General features: G+C 37.1%; 2 protein-coding genes across 5 annotated transcripts in view; both read left to right on the top strand.

Annotated features, from left to right (window-relative positions):
• Positions 1-928: 928 nt before the first annotated feature.
• cxcl14 (chemokine (C-X-C motif) ligand 14) lies at positions 929-7,715 on the top strand. Its single transcript, XM_067458017.1, has 4 exons — positions 929-1,213; positions 2,207-2,312; positions 4,364-4,477; positions 6,505-7,715. Exons 1-4 carry the CDS (start codon positions 1,150-1,152, stop codon positions 6,518-6,520), a joined length of 300 nt encoding a protein of 99 aa, XP_067314118.1. The 5' UTR covers positions 929-1,149; the 3' UTR covers positions 6,521-7,715.
• Positions 7,716-13,009: 5,294 nt separating this feature from the next.
• fam13b (family with sequence similarity 13 member B) overlaps positions 13,010-20,527 on the top strand; it is a 51,091-nt gene continuing 43,573 nt past the window's right edge. For 2 of the 4 annotated variants that reach the window (XM_067458015.1, XM_067458016.1), the window contains exons 1-3: positions 13,011-13,203; positions 17,165-17,263; positions 19,477-19,635. The gene's annotated coding sequence lies outside the window, so the exon portion shown is untranslated. Of the gene's footprint in view, positions 13,204-17,164; positions 17,264-19,476; positions 19,636-20,527 lie in introns of all 4 variants that reach the window. The other 2 variants (XM_067458013.1, XM_067458014.1) reach the window with 2 other exon arrangements.

Below are 20,527 nucleotides of genomic sequence, written 5' to 3'. Positions count from 1 at the left end.
AAGCTTAACTTTTATAGAAATTAATTTGAGAAGTTAAAAGACTTACATTGCTCACCATAGCTCCGTTTAAATGAGTCCCTCTAGCTGCGAGCTGAGCTGTGAGTGTGATCTCTATCCCTCATGCGCGGGTTCAAAACATGCGGAAATGACTCCCTCTGCTGGCTGTAGTCTTTAGCCTTTGGCCAAACATTCCTCCTATGATTCAAATATCGTCAATTTGCACCATAGGAGGAATTTTTCCAGAAATAAAATGCATAAATCTCTTGTCTCAGGGAGACATGAGGGGGGAAAGCACATTTATTTGAATATACTCCAGGGTTTCTACTGATACAAAGCCATATGCTAATCGCTGAAGTAACCCTTTAATGAATTCTGTAAGACTTTAAAAAAAACACATAATAAAATAAAAATAAAAAGGTTTATTTAATGATTATTCTTCCCTATTGGGGTCTCAGAAAGACTTTAAACTGCCTAAATTCTTTAAAGTGCCCAAGAAGTTAAAGCCGAATGTTTTGGGTTGATAAAAACAAAGCTCTTCTACTGAAGACTCTTATGATGTCTCTTAAGATTGAATAGACTAGATTTACTTAGTTACAGAGAGAAAGAGTGCTAAACTGGGCCTTTATTCATGGGCAAGAATCATTGAGAGCAAATTAAGCGAGTCTTAAAAGCCATGAAGCCAATGCAATTATCTCCCCTGACAACATACAGACTACTAATACACTTTATAACTCAATTTTATCTCTTTTTCACTTGGGATATTGACCGTGTCTTAAAACCTAGAGAGCTGCCTACCTAGAGAACCTCGACAGTGTCCACACGGGCAAAAAAAATGCTGTCTAGGAAGGCAACCTGATTGGTTTGGATACAGAGCCACAGTTAATTCGTCGGCGGGCTCTGCATATCAATGAGGCGCTCGAGCGTGTGTTTATAGAAGCTCAGAGCGCCCGAGAGCGTCTCATCAGATTGAGAAGAGCGCGCGCGCGGTGTGCCTGACGTCTCGCGGAGCACTTTCAACCTGCTACTGACATCACAGACACACAAACCAGGTTTATCAGCAAACTCACACAGTTTGAGGATCTCGATTATTCCATTTGAGTGGGACAAACAGACCGGAGGCTGCTGGAGGTTCTCAACAAACTATTTGGGATGAATCGCTGTACTGCCGCTTTACTTTTGCTGGTTATCGCCGTTTATTCACTGAATACAGAGGGTGAGTGTGTTTTAAATGTTCTGTTTGTTTATTGAGTTTGCGAAGATTTGTAGTATTTATCAGTAGCCTAGAGAAATCAATGTTTTAGCTTCTGTATTATCCAGAGTGACGAGTGCATGGTTTTAGCAGCTTTGACAAACATCTTTCCTTTGTTTTATCAAATGTTTACATTGCACATTTTCCCGCAGAAAAACAGCGCCTTATGCTGGTGCAACTGTCAAACATGTCTCTTTCTCTGAGACGGTCTAGTTCTTGGACAGTGATAGTAAATAGTGGCTCTTTGTGTTGCTGGATGAGTCTCGCTGGCTTCTGTCCTGAGAGGCTGTTTAGAGATGATGCTGAATGGAGCAGAGAAGATTGATGAGGGATTAGATGTAGGTCACACGTCTTTCAGCAGCTCACCTGCCTATGAAAGAGAGCAAAATAGCAAATGGCACTTGAATGAATCACCACCAGTGCTGTGCTGTTTGTTGATTTTGCACAGCCTCGTTTGTCGGTTCAGTTTTGCACGTGTTTAAGAGTTAGAAAATGCTGGAACCTGCAAGAAAGCATCTCACGAAGCAGTTTAACCACGCTTAATTTCAGAATTAAGCATTTTCCTCACACATTCTCAATACTTTAAAGCATAAAAAGGAAATACATTCTCGTTAGTAAAGTAATAAAAGTCATTGCATATTAAATGCAATCCATATTTACAGTTGTACTTTACACATGTCTGTATAAATCACTTCGCTATCACATCAGTAAAGACATTAACATTGGCTTTTAAATTCTATTAAGCTATTATTTTTATTAAAAAAAATTCTGTGGACACATTTTTTTATACAATTCTACTGTAAATTCTTTTCATTTTCTTTTCAAATATCAATACCTTTCTTAACATTTTGGGTGAATCCGATATCTCTTAACAGTTGCTGTTGTTTTTTTTTAGACTAACCAATCTACTGCATGGTTATTCCCGAGACTAAACCTTGCCTTTTATTCATTTCTTAGCATATAAGTGCAGATGCACAAGAAAAGGCCCGAAGATTCGGTACAAAGATGTACAAAAGCTGGAGATCAAGCCTAAACATCCGTACTGCCAAGAAAAGATGATATTGTGAGTAGGAAAAAATAACCTTTTCGAATAAATTATTTGATTTGCTTGTTTGAGTCTGTAAAATGTGTTTGGTGTACTTTATTACTATGTTTATGACTTCCAATTGAAATAGGTTCTTTAACAGATAAGAATAACAGTGATGTTTCTAATGGGCTTTTATAGACTAGTTTATCAATAAAATTGGAAATTAAAAATGTAAAGGAGATATATTTCAAGCATGTGTGTAGATGTTAAGCAATTGTCATTGCTGTGCAAAAAATGAATACATAAATAAAGTGCCATCTGCTCTAGAACCTGCTAGAAAGGTCATGGATGGTCATCCAGCTCAATCCAGTCCCCACCAGTTCAACCAGCTCAAACCAGACTGTAGTTTCTGGTAATCCAGCTGATCGGCCACAACAACCATTTGGGCTAGCTAATGACCATCTTAGATCAGCCATATACACCCAACACAATCAGCTGCCAGCAGAAGCTGCTTTAGATGGATTTTCCAGGAGGATCCGTATGACGATTTAGTGGCGTACTTGTGTAGGAGAGAGCTTAGTCAAAATAGACTCAAATTTGCTCCGCGTGGTTGTGTTATGTGTATGTGTTACCTGTTTTCTCTGATGTAAAGCAAACTTGTGTTCGCGAAAAGCTTGTCTTTTTGGTTGTTGACATTACTATACATTACTCTTCCATCTGCTGGTCATATGAGGTAGTGCAGTGCATTTACAGAGCTGGAGATATCTAGTAAGGTTGTGGGAATAATATTAATAATAATAATAATAATAATAATAATAACGTTATTTCCTTGTTTGAATTTCAGTATATTATTGAGAGAGAGAACTGTCTGCAGTTCTGCTCTAAACTGTGAATTTAAAATCCTTAAAGTTAGCAGAAAAATTTAATTAGCATAGCAAACAAACAGCAGGGCCATTTTTGATTTTTAACGAGAATGAAAGCGAGGCTGTGAAGGATAGACATCATTGGGTTACACTGTTGTTTAATGCGCTTTTGGATTGTTCTGCTGACGAAACACTGCAAAAATATATTTCTGAGAAATTTCAGTAGACGAAAATACAGACAATATGAGCTGTGAAAAATCCTAGGAGTTTTTTGCAGCTTTAGTTTTATGCGGACGCCATTGAAAACACAGTAACTCAATCCCTCACAGCCTCGCTTTCATACCCGTCACGGCGCTGCTCTGAATAAGGTCTATTCCTCGATTAATTTACAGTAGTGTTTGGAGTGCGCAGACATTCTTGATTCTAGTGCTGTACGGTTGCGATCATTTGCGGATTATGTACTGTCTAAATAGTATTTAATTTGGTTATTATAGTGTATAATTATAATTAATAATTAGAGTAGAAAATATTTGTACCTTTAAAAAAATAAACAACTCTATATTTATTAGATTGTGGCTCACTCAAATTTCTTTGATAAACAATCCATGGACATTTAGCTCATTTGTGTGGATTTGCATTCGTGAGCTCTGACCTCAGAGAAAAACAAACCTGGTGGACTGTGCTGAGAATATTCAGTAAATGGCACTGGATTCTGAGTGTGAGTTTAACATTCTGGAAGCTTCTCCAGTCTCACAAGAGCTCCTGCGAGTTTAGAGACAACAAACATGTTCTTTTGGCTGCACAGGTCAATAATAAAGTAAAAGAAACTTGAGAAAAAAAAAGATTTGGTTAGTCTAGTTCAGTGACTAGCAATGCGGTAAACATCTTCTCAATAGGCAAAATTGAATTGGATTTGTTTACTGGTCACATGTTCAACAGAGCATTCTGTGGTTATGATGATTCACCTCAGAAATACTTAGAAAGACAGTCCAGCAATGTTGAGATTGGATGTCTATTTTCTACCTGATAATTTTTTGAGTGATGATTTTTCTCAAAACCTCTAATTTATAAACAAAATAACATTTATATTTACATACATTTAAAAACTACAATAAAAATCCATGCTTGTGTTGTTAACTAACTAATGTTCTCCCATTGTCTCTTCCTGTTTACCCATCTTCTCCTCCCATCCACTCATCCATAATTTTTCCTATGTGTTTCTAGTGTCACCATGGAGAATGTGTCCCGTTTCAAAGGCCAGGAGTATTGCCTGCACCCCAGACTCCAGAGCACTAAGAACCTTGTCAAGTGGTTCAAAATCTGGAAGGACAAACACAGGTAGCGTTCGGCAACAAGATGATGTCACACAAAGTGTTTGCTGATCGATTTCAAACTTCGCTTCTACATTGCTAGATATACACGACTGACTGCCAGCACAGCGAAGTAATCATGGAACAGTCTAAAAGCCAAATTACTTACACAAACTGACTTATTTCCAAATTTAAATATTTAACAGATTCAGTGAGAAGGATGGATTGTGGTTGTTGGGAAGGGGTTGAAAAAGTAAGAGCAATTTGGAAAGTTCTTTCAGAAGAAGGTATTATAGTTTGATTAAAGGCACAATATGTAAGATTTTTAGATTAAAATATCCCAGAGGTGGACAAAGTACACAACTCTATTGCTTGAGTAAAAGTAAAATTACTCCTGGTCAAATATTACTCCGTTACAAGTGAAAGTTGTACAGAAGTATTTGTTTTCAAAAGTACTTAAGTATAAAAGTAAATTTCCTTTTTTATGCCAATGCATTATTTTATTATTGTTGTATAAATGCACACTGTCATCATGGTTTAAGCTAATCAGTGATGCTCCATCAGACATACTACCATACCACTAACTTAAACTCATTTAAATACTTGTATATAAATTACAAAGCCCTTTATAAAGCTGCTGTCACTTTAAGTCCGAATGCACGGATCCAATACACTGATACACATCTGATATTCTCACAACTTTACCATTCTCTTTCTCCCAGACGTTTATATTTTTAATATTTTATAAGACATGCACCAAGTGTATGCCAACTAAACTAATCTTGATTGTTTTTTTTTTTAAACTGAAACATACTTTCAAAGTCTGGCTATGGGTGCACACACTTGAGCCTAAGAACCGTCTTCTTCTATTTTGCTATGAACAGATCAGTGTTCAAAAAAAGTTGGGGAAATGTATATGACTATAAGAGTGATTCCTGACAGACTGTCTGAAACAACAACAACAAAAAATCTTTTAAAGAAGGAAAAAAAAACATCCACCGACTTTCAGAGCTGCAACAGAAACGACTTTCGACCTAGATAGAAATGTAGTGGAGTAAAAAGTACGATATTTGTCTTTCAAATGTAGTGAAGTAAAAGTCATACGTTTCCAGAAAAAATAATACTCCAGTAAACTACAGATACTCAAAAAGTGTACTTAAGTACAGTACTCAAGTAAATGTACTTAGTTACTGTCCACCTCTGTACTGTCCACTCACTAGGACAGTGTCTTCGTTTTATGTTTTGTTGACATGTGTATTATCCCAAACGTTCCCAACAATGTTTAAATCCAGATAATCAGCTATTTTAGCCAGTGTTACGGAGCGTATCCTTGCTTAGCCTGTCACTGACGTATATACATCACAATAGGCCTTTCATACTAGAGGAACATTTTCATAGTTCCTATAACTATTGGCAGAAGTATTTGATATTTGCTGCATTCGCACCACAGAAAATGGCATTCCTAAGATTAAAATCATTCCTCAGAGTAGGGCCCAGCACAATATGAACTACCAGTGATGTAAGTGTATGCTGATTAACTGAATGCATGCTATACGAAACACACAATTTACATATAATTACTCCACAAACTAACTCCATGAACATGGAAATCATCCTTCCTTTTTGCTCTTTCAATCGCCTATCTTATATGTCTACATTAGATCTCTGTTATCTCGAAACCCACGACACAGAACAAAAACACAGCTCCGATCATGACAATTACGTCACTGTCACTTCAGATTTCCTTCTGGTAGTGTGAATTCAACCATGAAAATGGCTCTAGAGGAACATTTGTTCTTGGGGGACCTATAGTTCCTATAACAACCTGGTGTGAAAGACCCTTATAAGGAAGAAAATACTATTTTTAAGTTTCATGCTTACTTTAAAACCATGCCCACTCACATGCGATAAACTTAAAGACTCCACATCAGTAGGTGTCACTGTAATCCCGAGACGACTGGCATAATGGGCAGTACAAAAGACTGAAAAAAATACTTATGCATCTTTAAAAAGGCCAGTATAACCCCTCACAAATGTTTGTTTGTCCCTTTGTAGGGTGTACGAGGCCTAATTGTTCTACATTATGCACGAGGCTGAACACATTGTGGGACGCACAGCACTACCAGTGAACTGCGGATGACCAGAGGACCAATTTTTTTAAAGCATGACAAAGCATATACCCAGTCAAGCTTATAATAAAGCACATCAGTTCAAGTTATTAAGTTATATTAATGTGGAATAATTTATAATCGTACAAAAAAAAAAATCTTATACAATGTAATTATGAGCCAAATGTGCAGTTATGGCAGAGAAAAGTTTCTGTGAATCAGCGCCATCTGTAAGAAGTGATCATTACATTTTGCAATGTGTAATGTTTTCTGAAGCATCAGTTCTTGGTCTGATTCATTGTGTTGTGGCATATAAAGGGGTCCTGACACTATATTTGGATACCGTCTGGTTTGAAACTACTGTGATATACTATCCACAAGTGTCAAAGTAGATCTTAGAGTTCTCACAGTACAAAAGAACAGAATTATCGAGGATGTGTAAATAATATCTTCAAAGACTTTACTGTGTTCTATGCCAACATTCAACCGGTAAAAAGAGGCAAAGCGTTTTTCTTCACAATAATTTTTCAAAAATGGTTTCTCATTGATCTGTCCAAAAGTGCCGGAGATACTTTCTTTTGTAACTTATTCACTTATTACTTTGGAATTTGGTACTTCATGGTGAAGTGAAAGAGACGATGCTACGAATTCAGATCATATCTTTACTTTATATTTACACATATACTATATTCCTCTGTGGACGTGTACTGTCACACAGCGAGCACGTGAACTTTGGGGCCTGCACTAGCTCATGTGTTTAAAATTAAGCTTTTTATTTAATATTGGCCCTCCTATCAGCACACTATATGTGCCTCCTCTTTGAGGTGTGCAGGATTTGTAAGCTATTGTTTGGTATGACTGTTTTTTTGTTTTTGTTTTTTTGGTAAATGGAATGTTTCTCGTCTCTTCTTGTACATCAGATTGTATGTATAAGCACACAGAATAGGTTATTGTGTATAGACCATCTTGCCTATAGTCTAGCTGGTTCAGAATTTATTAGTGACGCCTATGTATTGTATCACAGAATTGTTGTTTTACTATTTAAATAATAAATAATATAAATGTTTTGAGTCTTTGTTTTTGGACTGACCCACCAAGCACAACTTAAGTCCAAGGAGTGTAATCTTCAAGCACAGCAATAAACATTTAAACAATTCACAGGGTGTGTTTTTCTTCACTGGTTCAAGGATGTTGGTTATGCACAACATCCAATAATTTTGCTCCCTGCAACACTTCATATAAAAGTCAGTGTTGGAGGTAACACATTCAAATAAATGTTATTAAATAAATAAGTTATGTAATCAGATTACTTTAAAAGTAACGTAAAGTAATGCATTACTTTTAGATTTACAATGAAATACCTATATCAGTGTCCCGAGCCATCAGATATCTCCGCAGTGGTGAACTTAAGAGCACGAGTCTGCACAGTAGTAAGCGTGAAGTGGAGCCCGATATCAAGGTCCTGCCCACACTCCCGCAAAATGGTTAATACAGATTACTGCAGAACAACTCATTATGTGATGTGAAATAAACAATTATGGAAATTAAAGTTACGATTTCCTTTCGAAAACAGTCCTTTGGTGCCTCAGTGGCTACTTTGCTAAGAGAAGCTGATGTCACACCCTAGATTTTTTTATATAAGTTGGGACACTATAAAAATTGTGAATAAAAAAGGAATGCATTAATTAAAAAACTTTATTACTATTTTATTCACAATAGAATATAGATCACATCAAATGTTGAAAGTAGACATTTTGAAATGTCATGCCAAATATTGGCTCATTTTGGATTTCATGAGAATTACACATTTCAAAAAAGTTGGAACAGGTTACAATAAGAGGCTGGAAAATGTACATATAAGGAACAGCTTGAGGACCAATTTGGTACTTATTAGGTCAATTGGCAACATGATTTGGTATAAAAAGAGCCTCTCAGAGTGGCAGTGTCTCTCAGAAATCAAGAAGTTACAGATTTCAAATATTTAGGATTATATATAGATTCAAACCTCAATTTCAAAACTCACATTACAAAATTAAGTAATAGGATTAAACTTAGTAAACTTTAGATTCATTAGAGACTCCCTCTCAACAGAAGCTGCTAAATTATTTTATTTTTTTTCATGATTTTATCCCACATTACATATTGTTTAATAACCTAATCTAATACACATCCTACAACGATAAAACCAATAGAAACTTTATATAAACTGGCATTAAAAATACTGGATAAAAACCATACCGCTATCACCACTGTAGTATTTTAAGTAAATATCAGATACTTACCTGGGATAATCTCATTAAATTCAACAATATTAGTTTAATTTATAAAATCAAACATGGCTCTATAGGTCAAAAAAGAAGCCATATCTAAACATGATCCAGAAGAGCAGGCGTTTTCTCAGGGCCATGGCTTATTTAAAATGGACTGTGGCAAAGTGGAAAACTGTTCTGTCGGCAGATTAATCAAAATATAAAGTTATTTTTGGAAAACTGGGACGCCATGTCATCCGGACTAAAGAGGACAAGGACAACCCAAGTTGTTATCAGCGCTCAGTTCAGAAGCCTGCATCTCTGATGGTATGGGGTTGCATGAGTGTGTGTGGCATGGCCAGCTTACACATCTGGAAAGGCACCATCAATGTGGAAAGTTCTAGAACAACATATGCTCCCATCTAGACATCCTCTCTTTCAGGGAAGACCTTGCATTTTCCAACATGACAGTGCCAGACCACATACTGCATCAATTATAACATCATGGCTGTGTAGAAGAAGGATCCGGGCACTGAAATGGCCAGCCTGCAGTCCAGTGGCTCAGTGGTTCATGTAGGTTGTCTACAAACCAGAAGATTGGTCGTTCAATCCCCGGTTCCACCTGACCAAGTGTCGAAGTGTCCATGAGCAAGACACCTAACCCCAGCTGCTCCCGACGAGCTGGATGGCGCCTTACATGGCGCCATACATACATACAAAATGTAAAGCGCTTTGGGTAAAAGCGCTATATAAATGCAGTCCATTTAGTCCATCTTTCACCCGTAGAAAACATTTGACGCATCATAAAGAGGAAGATGCGACAAAGAAGACCTAAGACAGCTGAGCAACTAGAAGCCTGTATTAGACAAGAATGGGACAACATTCCTATTCCTAAACTTGAGCAACTTGTCTCCTCAGTCCCCAGACGTTTGCAGACTGTTATAAAAAGAAGAGAGGATGCCACACGATGGTAACATGGCCTTGTCCCAACATTTTTGAGATGTGACTTTCCCTTAAAATGATCAATTTTCTCAGTTTAAACATTTGATATGTCATCTATGTTGTATTCTGAATAACAGAACAGAACTGATGAACAGAAGGAGCCTGGGTGGGCACTCAGGAAGCATAGGAAGATGAAAACTGGCCAGGACCTGCAGTAATGACTGATTCAAAGGTATTACCTCTTCTCATTCATCCATTAAATCTCCAGATGCCAGACAAAACTCACAGTGGCGGGGTTGTGGACGAGGAAGGGGGAAACGGGGGGATTGACAAAAATAAGGTTTCTGTTATTGGTCCTGTCTTCTATCACATATGCTATGGCTGAGTACAAACGCATAATGAAGGAGAATATCTAAAGAGAAACTGTCTTTATTAAATCCACACGAGAATATGGCAAACACAACTACTTAACAATTACAAGACAGGACGAAGTACTGAAAAGAACAGGAAGTAAACAGTATACCAGTTTAAATAAAGGAAATAATGAGTTAATCAACAACAGGTGAACTGAATGAGAATGACATCCTTGGGAACTAGGTCAGCTTAGAATGAGAGGAACAAACACACTGAAGAAAACATAATCCTGACACCCATTTTGTCTTTGTTTATTATTACTGCTGAAGTTTCTTCTCCTGCCTGCCATTATTCTGCAATCCAGAATGGCAGCACAGTGGAAAGGTTTGTTGCACCCTCTACTGTACAGGAGTGAATTTGCATTTCCTTCAGCCTGAGCCTTATTTGTTTCATTTTTTGGTGTGAAAGGGCCTTTACATTTGCCAACAAAACATTAATACAATTTTTGTTATTAAAGCAACAAGCCCAAAAAGTAACCCAAAATAAACATCACATTACTTTCTGGTGTATCCAAAACTGTCAAAGTTTATAATAATGTCTTTATTCATTATTTATTTTATCAATGATTCTTCATACATTAATATTCTTTTACATGTTATTGATTTCTTTAGTCATTTATATATATATCTTACTATATCCTCTGATATGTTTGAATATATCCAAACGTAAGATCTTTGGTGTCTCTTCTGTAAGATTGAGTGGACATATTTTCCATTAGAATTGATTATGTGGTGTACCTTCATATATTTATATATAAAAAAATGTTTCCATCGCTGCAGACATGGAATAATGCACGATTGGTGATATTACAAAGCCTCCTAAAGCTCTTAAAGGTGTTAAAACAATGCCTCATCTATCTTTGACATTTTACCAGTCATGCACCCAGCCTTTACACTGACTATGCCATAATGGAGAAGACTGGTCTTATTAGATCAAACAGAAGTATAAGAGGATGTCAGTTTGATGCCTATGTATTCATTGCTCTAATTTTGCCCTTCACTTCTGCGTTGTCTCTTCTACCTCTCCTTTCATGCAAAAATTGTGAAAAAAAATACTTCTTTTGTCCTTCTTTCTCTTTACTCTGATCTTCACAATCTTCATTTGTTAGATATGTTTTATTGTATTATAAGCTATTGTTTATGTGATTCATTTGTCTGTAGGTTTACATTTTTACTTAACAAACTAATTTCAAATTTGATATTTGATCTTATCATTGCTTGCCTGCCTGGACCTCATTGCATCCCTTTCCATACATTTTAGGGAGTAATGCAACATTGTAACACATTACTTTTAATAGTAACTTTTAATAGTAACTACTTTTATTGCATATCTCCAGGTCATTCACTGTAAAAAACAAAAACAAAACAGAAAACACTCTTTGATGACCTAATGAATATTAAATCAATACAGATGTCACAGTGTGTGAAGCAGACGACGATGAAGCATGACAACACTGGCCAAATGAACACTGAAAACAAAGAACTTAAGTACTAATGCAAACAAGGTACTTAAAGACACACATTAGCCTATAACCATAGAGACACACTCATGAAGGAAACTAAAACAAACAAAACATTAAAATGATAAATGAAAAAATAAAATTCAAAAACACAACAGAACTGTGACAACAGGTAGCCATCCCCATATGTTAACATAGTTTTCATTCCCCCTCTACATCAGTGATTCTTAACCAGGGGCTGGTCTCAGAGCAGGGGTTTTCAAACTGGGGTCCGGGGATCCCCACCCGGAAGGCTCTAAGGGGTCCACAGAACATTTCAGAGAATACAAAGAAAAAGCAAAAAAGGATAAAGTCTACATAATATTCTATCTGCTTAATTTCTAAACGTTTCTCTCCTTTCTTGCCATACTTTCCAAAATGTAATATGTTTGCTTTAGTTTTTCACAGTCCCCTTTATCTTGCTCACTGGGGTTGTAAAGGCAGTTTTATTAATGCCGTGCGTTACAGCTGCTTACATTTATTTTGAAAGTTGCTTTTACAAATAGCTTTTATTTGAAAATGTTCAGGTTTATACATCCAACAAGAAGTATAGAATTTGAGTTTGGAATGTTGTTTTTATAATGTCACACTTAGCATGTATTTATGTTCATCTATATTTGTCTAACAGTTTAAATGGTTTTTCATACATAAAAATATACAGATGGAATTTTGGAAGGGGGTCCCTGATAAACCCATTTTTTTTTTCTTTCGAAAAATGACTTTAGCATTGAGATTGCTTGAGTTTTATTGCATGTATGGAATCATCAAACACTGGGTGGCGCTGCAGTTCAATATAAAATGCTATTCTGTTACGACTGCTGCAGCTTTAGGCTGTTTTGAATAACATTTTAAAAGTTGATTTTTTTCCCGTTTAAAACAAACGATTTGTAGCCTAATATAATTTGTGCGTTCGATTTTTAATTTAATGTAGGCTATACCTATTAAAATATTAGCTTCCAGTCAAATGAAGAAACATTGAAATGATAATAATATTAAAACGAATATTTTTTTGCGTTGTAAAAACGATTGTAGTAATGTACTCGAAGCTGGTCATATTTTATTCGTGTTTGAGACACTTGTTTGAATTGTGCGACTTTTTAAAGTAGGCTAATGATGAACCACAACTATCTATGCTCAGTCTAACACCTAAAATAAAAGCGACACAGGTTATATAATACGCTGCCTATCAAGTAATTCAATGGAATATTCTAGAAAACAGGGTGTTAAGAATGCTGAGGAGATGCTGAGAGAGAGAGAGAGAGAGAGAGAGAGAGAGAGAGAGAGAGAGAGAGAGAGAGAGAGAGAGAGAGAGAGAGAGAGAGAGAGAGAGAGAGAGAGAGAGGCGGGGTCAGTGTGTTTTTGGCATCACTGTGGGTGTGTAACTAACACTGTCTCCGTTCCACTGATCCAACTATTCACATTAAAACTGGCCATGCCAGCCGAACGCTGTAGCTAGTCTTTATCACCACTCATTTCGCCTCCTTTGGACAAGGGACTAGTGAAATTAATCAGTTTGGTGTCGTTTATCGTCTGGTTTGACCTGGTAAGTGCGGATGGTTTCGATGGAGTGACTTTAGCGGATGCTAGCTGTCGCGTTAGCCAGTTCAGGGATCGCCTCATCCTATATTTGTATCAAGTTATTGATTTTCTCTCTATTTTGTTGTCGTATGATGTTTGTATTTCATACCGTACATATTTAATTAATTTCTGCCTCAATTTCATGTGCATAAAATGCCCGTATAGTGAATTTAAAGCTGTTTGTGCTTTGACTGATATGCGCGGCTGCAGGAATGATGTTGACAGTGCTAAGCTACGAGGCTAGCACGATAGCGTAGAAAGACGTTTATTTCTTTTAAATAAGAATTACAAATGCTGTTTATTCTTTAGAGTTTGGTGTACTTTAAGCCATTGAGCTCAAATTACGGTGTACCGGGTTTTAGTGGATTTCCTTCTTTTGCCATTGTTATTTTACATTTTTTTCTCTCTCGCGCTCTCACTCTTTTTTTTTTTTTTTTTTCTTTTTTTTTGCTAGAAGATGCTGCGAAAGATTGGGTGAGATTGTTGACAGCTGGACGGTTCACCCTGTGACGTTAAAAGTCAGAATCACGTTCTGTCTGTAAAATACATATCATGTTAAACACGGAGAGTGCTCTTGGTCGTCGACGTCCTAAAATAGCTTCGGTTTCGTTTAATTGGGATGTGAAACTTGAATCCTGTATAGAGCTGTTTCTGGAACAACAGCTGAGGGGGATTGTGCTGTTTAATAATAGATTAATTATTTAAATGATTTGTTGGCGTGGTTGTATTAGAATTGTGGAAGCAAGTGTTTTTTTTATGCTAAAATGTGGCATTTGGGTTTTATTTCGAGTTTAGAAAGGATGTAATAGCTTTTTTGTGTGTGTATATTCTACATATTTAGTTAGCTACAAAAATGCATGAGAATGGAAACTGGAAAAGGCATAAGAATTTAATGGAAATTGGATAGAAATTCAAGCTAACGTTATCCTGTGCTTGAAGACAATGTTAGATCGTGACCTTGTAAGTCAAATACATTTTCCAGGCATGCATATGAGAGTGATACAGAGCAAACCTTTTCCCTCCTGTTGATGTAGATTGTTGTTATATCCACTTGTTTTGTAGTGCATCAGGGCCAAACAAAACCAAACACATCAGCTCTCAATACATGGACAGGATGTCTGAAAGACTAGACAAACCCTTGCGTTCACGCCAGCATGAAACCAGGCTGCTTATGGCTTCCAAAAACAGTAAAGTGGGTACTAGGATAACTCTTAGCCACTGGCAATCATTGGATTTTTAGTCCGCTGTAGCCATAGTGGATATGGCGATAAGTGACCTGGCCTTCAAAACCTGCTGAACGTGTCTTGTTCAGATTACAGCTAAACCCAGCTGTCCTTAAGGAGATTTCAGCGCTGCTGCTGCTTGGCTCATCTCGAAGTGACAGACTCTCTTTAGAATGATTCACCCAACTGCCTGTCATGAAAACAGTTGGAGCACCATATGGGTTGTGAGCTAGATTTCGGTTAACTGCTTTCATTTGTAATGCCGTGCATTCGTTCTCTTTTGTTATAAATGTGCTGCAATACGTTTATTGTACAGAATAACAGAAATATCATTCTTGACATCAGATCTTGAACATTGTACTACTACGTGATTATTGCTATGGTGAGCACAGTCATATGATGAGCTGCTTTGAATATTTTTTTAAGATAGCAAAAGTGAAAGTTTGCTTCCTGTTGGTGTTGTTGAAGGGATAGTTCACTCAAAAATTAAAATTATCCCATCATTTACTCACCTTTCGTAAGTTGAATACAGAAGGCGGTCTGGCGGAAGCTATATATTTTACTTTATAACGTGTTAAATATGGATATTTTTCTTACACAAAGAGATTGCCTTCAGAAGGCCCTTGTTAACCCCCTCTGAGCAGTTTGGAGTACTTTTATAATGGATGGATGAACTTTTTTGTGCTTCAAATTTTGGACTGCCATTGTAAAACATTTGTTTGAAAGAAGAATGTCATGTACACCTATGATGGCTCGAGGGTGAGTAAATTATGAGATGATTTTTGGGTGTACTATCCCTTTAAGGATATGGTTTATTTCTTGTGGGAATCATAGCTGAAGAGCTTCGCCACTGAAAACAGACATAGCTCAGTTTCATCTCAATGCAATGCTGTCAGTTCCGCAGAAACAACAAAATGACATCATTTGTTAGTTGTCCGGAAGTATTTGCATTGTGAAAATTAACCTGATACTCGTGTCCTATTTTTGTCAAATGGAGCTAGTTCTAGTTACATAATCATCGGGTCATTGTGACTGTGGTACATTATGAAGCAGTGATGTGTCCACCTCATTTGTCTTCCTTGTCAATGTTACTTGCAAATTTAGAGAACCGAAAGTTTTTTTTCTAATGGAAATCCCAGAGACAACCATTTGCGTTAAACAAATCTACACAAACCCTTTCTTGTGTGTTAGTCAGCCTATGTTCATGAAACATTTATTGAGTCATATCTAGAGATCAGAATATTATGATTTCGAGATGGACTCTTACTTACTTGAATAGCCAGTATGTTGTCACGATACTAGAATTTCCAAGTTCAGTACGATACCTTGAAAAATATTGATATTCAATACCATTTTCGAACGGTAAATTAAGTCTCATGAAGTGAGGGAGGGTTCATGCGTTCGTGTCCTCATATACTGACAAAAAGGCAGTTGGCAGAGACTACAAAGGCAGCGAGCGAGTGTCGTGTGTGTGTCTGTGTGGTGTGTGTGTGTGTGAGTGCGTGCCCACACATTGGCACTCATCATTCACGCAGAACAGCATGCAGGAGTAATATTGAAACTGTATTTTGCAGTTTAATATTCACAGACACTAGTATATATTCGGCTACAGTCTAGAGCCCTGTGCTTAGATTAACACGGAAGTGGCTGAATGCAGCTGGGGTACCGGATATACTCGGGAGTCAGTACTACAGAAATTCTAGTATCGTCACATTTTTTCAATTTTAGTACCGAAGTACCGGTACTTGTGGCTTCCCTATTATGGGTTGTTCCAAATAAAAGTGAACAACTGAATACCTTGACAAAGGGCCCTTCCACAAGTTCGTTAGTGAAGGGTGCATGCCATGGTAATATCATTTTTATCTTCATCAAGTGTGTTCCAAACGGCTACATTATGGCACCCCGCTTGCTCCCAAGTCCCCATGTCGAGGGATCTGCCCTTCTGAGTGAATGGGTCATAGGGCTGCTAACCTCCGATTTAAATTCGCCCCTTTGTTTAGAGATCATGTGTGAATGTAACCTTTTTAGAAACACCGGTAAATCAATTTTCTGAGACGAGAAGTTTTATATCAGTGCATTCTCTGTGAACAACCCCGTTATGCCTGTCACTCGGATGTCAAGAAATGTGGGTGACTTTTAAAGATTCCTGACATCACAGAGTTGACCAGCATTTTGGAAAGCCACTGGTAAACCATTGATTGTGTGAACAGCAGTCAAGGTGTATTTAACACTTAAGTCAATCCAACAATTTTACAGTAAATACTGCTGAATTTATTGTGCATCTCTATGTCGCTGTCTTATAGGTCACAAGCAAAGACAGATGTAGGATTAATGTTGTTGTTGTTTTAGGCCGTTAATCTGCGCTCTGTCCTTACTCTGGGTCCTTCAGAACATTGTCAGCTGATCAGCCAAGTTTGCAGATTCTCTGGTTTCCATCCAAATGATTAGGGCTGCGTTCAGTGTTGCCAGGGACCACCACACTGCTAGACTGCCATTTTACTTCGCTTGAACATCCTGTGGTTTAGTGTGACCTTCTGGAAATTTCCATTCCCTGCATAGCTATGACTCTTAATCAATAATGTCAATGTCAAAGACAAGCTCATGTTGTTCTTTTAAGTGTCACAACTCATCAGTTGTGTGGCCAGCTGGTTATTTCTGAATAATTTATACTTGTCCTGCTTTATTTATTTATTTGTGGATCAGATCTTATCTGTGATGGTCAGGCTTGATAGGATTTATTCTTGAAAACGACATGGCGTTTTTGAAGTCACATGACGACTCTCCATCCAACTTCTGCACAAGGTGGGAAACTTTCTTTTTCTTATATGCAATCCGTGATATGCACTTTGTGACACGTCGCCTCAGGGTTTTTCATTGGTGCGTTTGTCCTGTTATGCTTATTATTACTTTCTCCTGCATGACGCATTTCAAATCTGATTTTGATAATTACACAAGACACAGTCTGGCAAACTAATCTTGATCTTCCATGCCACTGAAATCCGTTCATCACCATATTGTTTTTGTGAAGACAGCAGTAGAGCAGTGTTACATTTTTAAGTGATTTTATGTTTTTGGTTCTGAATCTGCATAAATGAAATGCTGCATAAGAGGCCGTTGTCATGACACTTACGCATTTTCTGTCTGGAATCAATACATAATCCAACACCGTCTTTGCGGTCTAAAGGGGTCTATAGATGGCTAAATCCTTCAGTATTCATTTGCAATTCAATATGCAAATATTTCAATAGATTATTCATAGCTGGTTCAAAACCAAATGGAGTTTTATGTAGTTTGAGGTTGAATTGCATCCTATTATGGAGGAGAAGAATAAAAATGCAGCGCTCCCTTGCAAAACTGTAAAATTAATTATCAAGGGTTTTTAGTACTAGTGCCATAAAGTGTTCAGAATTTGAATTATTGCATTCAGCCCATAGCACTGATTACCGGTTACTGCCGGTTACCTGATTGCCAGGTGCTGCCTACAATAAAGTGCTTTGCCACAATTACAGGGAGAATGTGTAGAGCTGTTTTTATTCTTGAGATCCTTCTAATTTCATATCGTTTTAAAGACTTCCCAAAATATATTATCCACTGTTATCCATTAATCATTGGCATTTAAGATTTGGCCTTTGTGCTGTAAGTGGGCCGATAATCTCCTTGTTAGGTCATCTTCAGGACGCTGTTGTTCAGGAAATGTTCTGGAATGTTTGAAGCTGCTCTTTGTGTACCTATGGCATGCTTTTCACTGACAGGATCGACAAACTCTCCCTGTGACACCAAGTAATCAGTAACCATAGTGAGACACAACTAAGCTTTGCAAACATCATGTCACCAAGGAGATGCTGAGAGATTTGCCTGCAGAAAATTCCTGCATCGTCCCTTTATGTGTTCTCCAGAGCTCCGAGGAATGAGCCAAGGTCATACTGTGCTCTCTGCTAACAGAGTCGAGCCGCGTTTAGCTTCTCCAACAATGGCAACATTGTGAGCAATAGGTCATTATGTGTCATATGTGGGATTAGAAGCACATCTACTCTCAATTGTCTGCAAACTAAGACATCTGCTGTTAGAGCTCAGTTCACTCAGCATCCCAGTTAGTTTTCGGGACATTTTGTTCCTGTTCCACATGCCTGGTGTCGGGCAGCTAGTCGTGGCTAAAGTGGTCTGTAATTTGGCACAGCGGAAATGCTCTAAACATCTCAAAAAGTCATTCGAGTAAGTGATAGTACAGGTAATGGAGTAGATCTAATGAACTGTAGTACTGTGTATGCATTTCAGAGAAAATGTTCATTCTGGAAGACATTAAGGGGGTTGAGGTACACTGCTATCAAAAATGTTGGGATCAGTAAGATTTGTTGAGTTGTTGTTATTATTAAAGAAGGTAATACTTTTATTCAGAAAAAGGGTTTGTAAAAACATTTATAATTGCAATATTTCTATTTCAAATGCTGTTCTTCTGAAGTTTCTTCTGGTTTTCAACATTGATAATAAGACATGTTTCTGAATTCTAAAGGAGCATGTGACACTGAAAACTGGAGTAATGATGCATCACAGGAGTAAATGACATTAAAATATATTAAAATGGTTATATTTCACTTTATTACAGTTTTACTCTATTTTTGATCAAATAAATTCAGCCTTTTTAAAAACTTGTTCAAAAAGGTGCAATGCGTTACCCCCTCGGAAGTGCTTGGAACGTTCGTTAACATTCCCTTTTCCAAGAAAAATGAAAGTGAAGCATCAAGGCTCTCAGTAGCATTATTAGAAACCTTGTTTGGATTAAAATTCCATTTAGTATTAAATGCTGTTCATGTGATGCCATATGCAGCAGAGTGAGCAGATTGCTCGCTGTTTTTCTTCCTAATTAAGATTTTAACTCCACCAGATATGTTTTTTCAGACCGCAGATGTCCAATAACTGAATAAGTAGTTTGTGAATTTGCCCTAGATAATATTAATCAGAATCCGTTTTAATGCATTTGCTGATGCTGCTGTTTTCTTGTCTTTTATTTCCTCCAGCTTAACCACTAACGTCCTGAACAGGATTTGCGGTCTGTCAATGAGGAACTACAGGCTCATCTTCTGCCATAACCTGAAGCAGCCATAGATGAATATTTCCTTTACTACTAGTGAGTGGAGCAGGAGATAAAGTGAACTTCTGGGTGTTTGTACAACAAGGTGAGCCTGCTGTGACGAAAAAAAGTCTTGTGAATTCTTCTTTATGTTGTTGTAATTGAAACTATACAGGGTTTTTCCTGGGTCAAAAATAGTCTTCGGTGGTGGCTGATAGACATGGTCATTGGTCATCCAGACACATAGTACCCCACAGGATCTGCGAGTGCAGGACTGACAATAAATGTAAAATAAATGCTAAGAAACAGTTTATAATTTAGAGCTTATAATTAACAGCTTATTTTATTTCGAGATCTCACATTATGTATGATCTTTTACCTTGATGTTTGTTTCTTTTGTTCCTTATTTTACATTTTACACTATTTACTGAAATGTTTTGATATATAACCATATCAATATTAAAAAGTATAATATTATACACAATTCTATAAAATTATTAGCTAGCTTACAACTTTCTCACCTCACTCCAGTCTAAACTAAATTATAATATATCTTACTACACATTGTCATTATAAATAACCTGAAAATACTGTGGATAAGTAAGATTAATTCTTGCTTACCACTCTTGCTAAATTGGGTAAGCACACTTGTGCTCTCATTTCAGAGATGTTCTGATTATATGATTAAACTGATTCGTGAGTTCAGTGTTGGACAGTTAAAATGATTTGGCTTAAATGAGTCCCTAGGTCGAGAATCGGACATTAGCAGATGAGTTGTGTTCGACTCCCGTCTGTTAGAACACTGTGGAAGATTTGTCAACACAGAAAACACCTCATAACTGGATAGTTTTTTCCCCCGTTTTTTGAAATTATGATTTATGTCAGCTGATCACAGAAGAGTTTTTATATGAAATATGAGAGAGAGCTAAGACTGCTTATTTTGAAGACAGATAGAGTGTGCATGCAGGGGAGGAGCTCTGCTCATTCTCTCTGGCACT

This window comes from Pseudorasbora parva, chromosome 11 (assembly GCF_024679245.1).
Source record: "Pseudorasbora parva isolate DD20220531a chromosome 11, ASM2467924v1, whole genome shotgun sequence".
Lineage (NCBI taxonomy): Eukaryota > Metazoa > Chordata > Actinopteri > Cypriniformes > Gobionidae > Pseudorasbora > Pseudorasbora parva.
The sequence above is the reverse complement of the archived record's forward strand: the minus strand, read 5'-3'. Positions and strand labels throughout refer to the sequence as shown.

Coding starts and splice junctions, on each gene's coding strand:
- cxcl14 (XM_067458017.1), top strand. CDS start 1,150: ATGAATCGCTGTACTGCCGCTTTACTTTTGCTGGTTATCGCCGTTTAT. Junction 1,214..2,206: donor TTATTCACTGAATACAGAGG/GTGAGTGTGTTT, acceptor TTCATTTCTTAG/CATATAAGTGCAGATGCACA. Junction 2,313..4,363: donor TGCCAAGAAAAGATGATATT/GTGAGTAGGAAA, acceptor ATGTGTTTCTAG/TGTCACCATGGAGAATGTGT.